Source organism: Diabrotica virgifera, chromosome 2, assembly GCF_917563875.1.
Source record: "Diabrotica virgifera virgifera chromosome 2, PGI_DIABVI_V3a".
Classification (NCBI taxonomy): domain Eukaryota; kingdom Metazoa; phylum Arthropoda; class Insecta; order Coleoptera; family Chrysomelidae; genus Diabrotica; species Diabrotica virgifera.
Window position 1 is genome coordinate 98,633,407 of NC_065444.1, and position 7,985 is coordinate 98,641,391.

Below are 7,985 nucleotides of genomic sequence, written 5' to 3' on the forward strand. Positions count from 1 at the left end.
CCGTAAAATGTACCGGCTGTACCCCCTCTCGGTGGGCCTGGGTAAAGGCAGTTAAGATTTGATCACGTTTCAGAGACCACTACCATCTGCTTATGTACATTTCAACTTCTTGGTCATACATACACATCTGTCTTAATCACAGGTTGCGGTTGCTTAATAGCCTTTAAATCCTCCCCTTGAGAAAAAATTCAATAAAATTGAAATTATAGTCAATGGTATAAGGTTGATTCAGACCAACAGTTACGATCAAATCACCGTCAGAGCAAATAACCGTCAGCGGTCAGTCTGCTTCAGCATTAAGGCCCATCAAGGTACCAAAGAGAAAAACACTCTACAAAATAGCATTGCTCTTGGAAGAAGAAAAAAGTGATGTCTTGTCTAGAGTGGGTACACAAAATATTTTTATAGCACAGGGACGGAGATTTCGCAAAACTGCACCCACAACTAGTGGACGACGAGACAAAATTCCTAGAGTACTTTCGTATGTCGCATTACGATTTCCTTAATTTGCTCTCTCTGATTCAAGACGAGATAACTAACCTGGACACTCACTATAGAAGAGCAGTAACTCCAGCTAAAAGCTTGCTCTAAGTTTGAGGTAAGAAAATAAAATTACGTGCATGATTCAAAATGTTGTATTGTAAAAAAATATGTAGGTACATAGTTACCAAATATGGCAGTCAATGAGGGTATTTGGCTCCGAATTCCATCCTACTACATCGATTTACTTGATATTTTCACAGTAAATAGGGAATAGCTCATGAAACAAAGTGTACCCTATGCCGATGTACTCTTTTATCTTGGAGGTGGTTCCCACCCCTTCTCGGGAGTGAAAAATGTTTTGGTTAAAAGAGCCACGGCATGCAGAGGCTAGAGAACCCAATTTTAAGCAAAAACTGTTCTATAATTATTTTTTGAAAACTCAATACTTTATGAGTAATTCGTGGTTGAAAATTGACCATTTTCATTGAAAAATGACACCTTTTCGGACGGATTTTTGTGAATACCTTAAAAACTATGCATCTAACAAAAAAAACTGTATAAAATATTTCTGTAGGTCATAAAAAAAAACAAAGAGATTCGTTCCTTCATAAATCTTCTAGTTAAAATAGAAAGAGGGAGATGGTGGGTAAGAAGACTTTGTTTTTTTTTGCTGCATGCTCAAATCGGTGTATTCAACTTGAAATTGCAGAGAAACGGTCGATTTTAGGTGTAGGTATAATGATTTAATGATACTTACAACTTTTATAGTGCTTGAAAAGACCTTTAAAATGAGCAATACTAAATGTCGATTACATTCAAACTAAGCGAGATATTCTGCAAGAAACTTGATGACTAATGTATTTTAAGAAGAAATGAGAAGTATATTTAACCCCTCATCCATCAGAATTTAAATACATCGTTTTCCTTCTACAATACTTTTTATTATATTATTTATATGTTAAAACAATAGGACTGGTTTAAAATAACTGGTTTTTGAAAAAATAAGATCAAATTATAGAGCGCATTCATTTTCTTAAAAATCTTCTTTTTCTCCATGTAACTCGAAAATGATAAGAGATACGAAAAAAAGATACCACACAAAAATGTAGGGTTTTTTAGATAAAAATTTCCTTTTTATTTTTCATTACTGTATCTCTTATCATTTTTCCAAAAAGGTAGATTTTTAAGAAAATTTAAAAATGCTCTCTACAATTTGATCTTTTTTTTTTCAAAAACCATTCATTTTAAACCCCTCCAACTTTCTGAACATAGAAATAACACTGTAGTAAAAGGTATTGTAGAAGGAAAAAGATGCACTTACATTTTAGTGGATGGGGGTTAAAATTACTTCTCATTTTTTTCTTAAAACACATTAGTTTCAATTTTGTTTCCAGCATATCTCGCTTAGTTTTAATGTAATGGGCCTTCAATATAGCTCATTTTAAAGGTCGTTTCAAGCGCTACAAAAGGTATTGGTAGCATAAAGGTATTGGAGATACTGTTATAAACAATAAAATCAAAATGTTTATCTAGAAAAAACCTACATTTTTGTATGGCATCTTTCTTTGCATCTCTTATCATTTTCGAGTTACATGGAGAAATAGGAAGATTTTTAAGAAACTTTAAAAATGCGCTCAATAATTTGATCTTATTTTTTTCAAAATCCATTCATTTTAAACCCGCCCAACTTTTTGACCATAAAAAGAACACTATAGTAAAATGTATTGTAGAAGGAAAACGATGCATTTAAATTCTTGTGGATGAGGGGTTAAATAAACTTCTCATTTTTTTTCTTAAAATACCTTAAACATCAAATTTTTTACAGTTTATCTCGCATAGTTTGAATGTAATCGACATTTAATATTGCTTAATTTATAGGTCTTTTCAAGCACAACAAAAGTTATTGGTAGTATTATACACCTAAAATCGACCGTGTCTCTGTTATTTCAAGTTGAATACACCAATTTGCGAATGTAGGTACCAAAAAACAAACTATTTTCACCTACCATATCTTTTTTTTTTTTGGTGTTATAACTAGAAGAGTTATGGAGGCAAGTGTCTCTTTGTTTTTTTATAACTTACATGTTACTTTATGTTGAATATCGGTTTTTTAGGTGAATGCATAGTTTTTAAGGTATTCGCAAAAAACCGTTCGAAAAGGTATTATATTTCAATGAAAATGGCCAATTTTCAACCACGAATAACTCAATAACTAAAAGAAGGGAAGAAGGAGAAGGGGTGGGAACCACCCCCAAGATAAAAACACACACCGGCATAGGGTAGACTTTGAATTTGGAGATAAGTAGAGGCTAGGCCCAAAATTTCATTAAAATCCATGCAGTAGGATAGAATTCGGAAGTAATATCCTATTATTGCTCCTATTGACTGGCGTAAAAGTTTTATGTAAAGTTTTCTAGTGAACAAGCCTCTATGTAGGAACCCATAGTTTGATTAGAACTTGCTGGAGAATAATGGGATAACATTTTTTGGACAGGTTGGTTGCTAAGTTAGCTGTTATCAGTTCGTTGTGAAAAGGTTGGCTTAGAATGTTGATGAACGTTTGCAACAGACAAAAAGTGTGCACATTGATCACATTGCTGACTCAAGTTAATCTCCTCCAGTTCGCTGATTACAGCAAAAACTTTCTGTTTAGCCAAAAGTTTATTTCCTGCACTAAATTTTTTTACTGTAGCCTTCATTGCGTCAAAGAAAAGATCAATATCATCTTTTTCTTTTTCATTTTTCTCTTTTTCCAAAAGGTATTTCATCAAAACTGCACTAGTACTTTCAACAGCGTGATAACCTCTACGTTTTGAGTTGGATGATTTGCGCATTGGGATGGCAATAGAAGAGTGGGTTGTTTCGTTGGAGCTTTCTAAAGGATGTTCTTCGCCTATCGCCATATTATCTTCCTCCAATAGAGCTGCTTGTCCCTCGTTTTCTATTTCCACGAAAGTATTCCTTGTCTTGTCCTTCATATACCTAGTTAGGAATGACATGTCATCGTAATGTCTCCATGCTGACGGAGACTGACCAGTTACTGTTCTTCTCGAGCGAATATATTTTCGAAATTGATTTCGCAATGACTCCCACCTCAGCTTGCATTTGTTAGGATCTAAAAAAAAGTTAAAATAATAATTAGTTAAATACTTAATAATATAACATAATAACTAATAGGTTTGTTCGTGGACAAACCTAAGAATATCATGGACGGACAAGAAACCAACGAGAACGTACTACGAACAATGAGGAAAGAAAGAGAGGTGACGTATACGATTAAAAGGAAAAAGTTATAATATCTCGGACACACAATGAGAAACCGCACTAAATACAGATTACTGAAGGTAGTCCTTCAAGGCAAAGTATTCGGAAAGCGAGGAATTGTGAAAAGAAGAATATCATGGTTAAAGAACCTGAGAAAATGGTTCTCCAGTTAAAAACAACAAGTAATCTATTTAAAGCATCACTTAATAAAATAATTATCACCAAAAGAAGAAGGTTTGTTCGTAGTACGATCAGCAACCGTTTGTCAACCATCAGACGCATGAGCGTTCGTAGGGGGCCTTTTAATTAGTTTTTTATAAATACCTCCAGAACGCTTCTATTTGCAAAAAAGAAAGCTGGTATGTAGGTCTATTTACCTTCTAGAGATAAATCAACCCCAAAAATTGCGAATTTCTAATACCAGTCATAGTCGTCCCTTTTAGGTAGGACAACGGTTATTTTATCGAATAACTTTTTTGTCTTTAACTTTTAAGCAATTTTGACACTTAATCATTAAATCGTCAGGTATTCTAGTACTAAAATATACTCTTGCTTTAAGTCGGTAGAATACACCGTTTTCTAGAAAAAAACAATTTGAAAATTTTTCGTTATTTGAATTTAATAAAAATAAAAAAAAAAACTGTGTATTCTACCAACTTAAACCAAGAGTAACTTTTAATACTAGAATACCTCATAATTTAATACTCTATCATCAAAATGCTAACAAGTTAAAGACACAAAAAATAATGCGATAAAATAAACATTGGTCTTTCCCAAAACGGTCGCATATGCCAAAACGGTCGCATATGACCGGGACTAGAATTCGCAACTGACGAAACCGATTTATCTCTGGAAGGTAAATAAACCAGTTTTCGTTTTTATAAATAGTTTTTTTTTGAAAATTTTTCTCAAATTGAAAAAAAAAACGAAATTTTCAAATCGATTTTTCTAGAAAACGGTGTATACTCCTAACTTAAAGCAATAGTACCATTTAGTACTAGAATACGTCACTATTTAATAATCCAGTGTCTAAAAAATGCTTAAAAGTTAAAGATAAAAAAGTTATGCGATAAAATAACTGTTGCCCTACCCAAAACGGACGCCTATAACCGGTATTAGAACTTCGCAATTTATGGAATCGATTTATCTCTGGAAGATAAATAGGCGTATCAATTTTCCTTTTTTTCTAAATACAAGCGTTCTGGAGGTTTAAAAAATCAATTACAAGACGCCATCTTCAAAGAGCTCTAGCTCCCTTAGGAAGTATTTTCGGACTAGATGATTTTGGTTAAACCTAAATATTTTCAGCCCAGGAATCTACAGTTAAAATATTTCCAATTATTAATGAAACATCCTGTATAAATGTTATAAGTTGACAAACTTCGTTAAAAGGAGGTAAATAATAATTTTTATGTACACACATTTTGCAATGGTTGAAAACTCTTTATAAAAAGGCTTTTGATAAATTTATTCAGTGTAAATGTAAACATACAGTATGGTGCAAATGTTTGGAATAAATTCGTTATTTCGTAAGCCAGCGACTTTAGGGAAAAATACTGAAACAGGTCGATTTTTATTTTTAAATTATGATTTTTTGAAATATATGAAGGGTACAAGGGAAAAGGAGGAATGTCACCTTTGTTGAGTTATTCAGGAGAGTATTTTTTCAAAGTTATAAGACTATTATTAATAATATGTTTTGTTATATGTGGAATTTTTTTTTTAAATCATTTGTTTGATACGTTTACTCTGTGGTTACACACGAAAACAATGTGTAACAATAAAAGCGTTTTAACTTATTTCTGCGTGATTCACAACTGACATTCCCCCTTCTTAATCGGTAACACCGTGACATTCCTCCTTCTTCTCCTGTATTGGTATTTTATTATTCGTTATGACACAGCCCATTTTTAACCAGTGTTATTTACGTACATCAAAGTACTGAATATAACCTATCTAATGAATTATTAAAACAAAAAATGAAAATTTCGGACATTCCTCCTTTTTCTCCTGTACCCTTCATATTATATCATACTGGTAACGCCATCCATCTGGGCGTGACGACGCAATCGAAGATTTTTTTAAATGAGAATAGGGACCGTGTGCTGACTCATATGAAAGGTTATTTAATTCTCTGTTCAGTAATATAAACATTGATATAATTATTTATAAGAAAAATGATTTTGAATTAAATTAATTGACACAAAAAGAAGAATGTGTGTAAGTTATTTTAATTCAAAATACATTTTACTGCTGTTAGAAAACAGAAAAAAAATTATTTCACAAATAAACATTGTTTCTCGTTTAAATCAAATGTTCAAACTAGTATCAAGAGGCAGATGGATGGCAGCTTGAACATTGAAATTAAGGGAAAAGCAATGCTTATTTTTTATCAAAACACTTTTTTCTATTTTTTGATAGCAGTGGAATGTATTTTGAATTAAATAATAAAATAATAATACCATTTTTCTTGGACACCCTGTATAAATAATTATGTTATTGTTTATATTACTGAATAGAGAATTGAATATCTTTTCAAATGAGCTAGCACACGACCCTTATTCTCATTTAAAAAAATCATCGATTACGTCATCACGCCCAGGTGGATGACGTCAGTAGTATATGTCAAAAAATCATGATAAAAATAAAAATCGACCTGTTTCAGGATTTTTCCTGAAAGTCACTAGTTTACGAAATAACGAATTTATTCCAACATTTGCACCATACTGTATAATATTTTGTATTACTTTTATTTATTATTAGAAAGTGTAGGGGATCTAGAAAATTTTATTAAATCGAGGAAACCGTTATATTGAGGGTCGTTATGTTAGTTTACACTGTATATACATACATGTTAATAAAGTTTAAACGTATTTATAGTTACCTTGCTTTAGTATTACTCCAATATGCTGCCATGTTCTTACTTTTTGCTGAGAATCAAAGTACAATGGATGCGATGAATCATAGAGTAATCTTTCTTCACGAACGCACTCAATTAATTTTTCGTCCTCCATTTTAACAAAAACGACGCGACGTACCTATATCAACTGAAAACAGATGACTGACTGACAGACTGACTGTACATTCACACACCCCGACAGTCCAGTCTAGTCGAGGTCAAGTCACCGTTTTGATCGCTGGCGCAACGACCGGTGACAGGGAGACTTAAGGGTCCGCACCGCGTCAAGGAATAGAACCGAACCGACTAGAAGCACAAGCCGACTGCAGATCTCTTCTATGCTTACGCGGTACGAATGGATTATTATAAGTTTATGGATATATAGTATATAGGTACATAAAACATTATAATTTCACCTAAAATACATCAACATTTTAATAATTTTACATAATTAACTCTTTCAGTCGTAATCGTCGCAGATCTTTATATGAAACTTCGTAAAAAGTCATGTTAATAGATTGGAATCTTTACCATAATTTATAAAAACAACTTATTATTTACATGAAATATTGATTAATACTGACAACTAAACTAACATTTATTAAAATATTCATTAATCCAGGGCCGCCGCTGAGATGTTGGCCGCACGTGTGCAACTTAATATTTGCCACCCCCCTTCCAACATTTTAGAAATATGTACATACTAGTATTTAAAGAAATGTGCAGAAGATGCATAACAATAATAAGTTGTAAATAGATAAATACTTGAACAATTTGAGTAATATCCATGATCCAACGCCCATTATATGTATATTGTATATCCTAATTTAAACTTCCATTTAATTAAAATAAACCGTGAATAATATAACATAAACACATAAAGAAACTAAAAACAAACTTTTCTGGCTTCCGTTTCGGGAAAAATTTTGACAATGTCTTTGTTTTTAATATCCAATGTCGCACACACATGTTTGATAGATAACATTGCTAAAGCAGAAAGTCTATCTTGCTTCATTGAAAATCGCAAATAATTTTTAATAATTTTAAGTTTTGAAACGACTACTCACCCTTAGCTACAGTAAAGAATAGAGTTAGGAATATACGTACGATTATAGTTAAGTTTGGAAATGTTGATATAATATTATTTCATAAATGTATTCAAAAATATTACCAGGACGTTTTTCTGCGGTAACATATGGTTGAATAGCTTTAATTTCTTCATATAAATCGGTTGCACTAATGTCAGTCTCCGAGCTGTTTATGTCTGTAAGGGCTTTATACACTTTCTCACAATTGAATATGTTTATCCATTGAATTTCCAAATTCATATCCCTTTTGT

General features: G+C 32.2%; 1 protein-coding gene across 1 annotated transcript; it reads right to left on the bottom strand.

Annotated features, from left to right (window-relative positions):
* Positions 1 to 621: 621 nt before the first annotated feature.
* Positions 622 to 6,989, bottom strand: LOC114335893 (transcription factor Adf-1-like). Its single transcript, XM_028286177.2, has 2 exons — positions 6,632 to 6,989; positions 622 to 3,598 (listed from the first exon to the last, which is right to left on the bottom strand). The coding sequence occupies exons 1-2, from the start codon at positions 6,759 to 6,761 to the stop codon at positions 2,991 to 2,993; spliced, it is 738 nt and encodes a 245-aa protein (XP_028141978.1). The 5' UTR covers positions 6,762 to 6,989; the 3' UTR covers positions 622 to 2,990.
* Positions 6,990 to 7,985: the final 996 nt, after the last annotated feature.

Coding starts and splice junctions, on each gene's coding strand:
- LOC114335893 (XM_028286177.2), bottom strand. CDS start 6,761: ATGGAGGACGAAAAATTAATTGAGTGCGTTCGTGAAGAAAGATTACTC. Junction 3,599..6,631: donor TGGAGTAATACTAAAGCAAG/GTAACTATAAAT, acceptor ACTTTTTTTTAG/ATCCTAACAAATGCAAGCTG.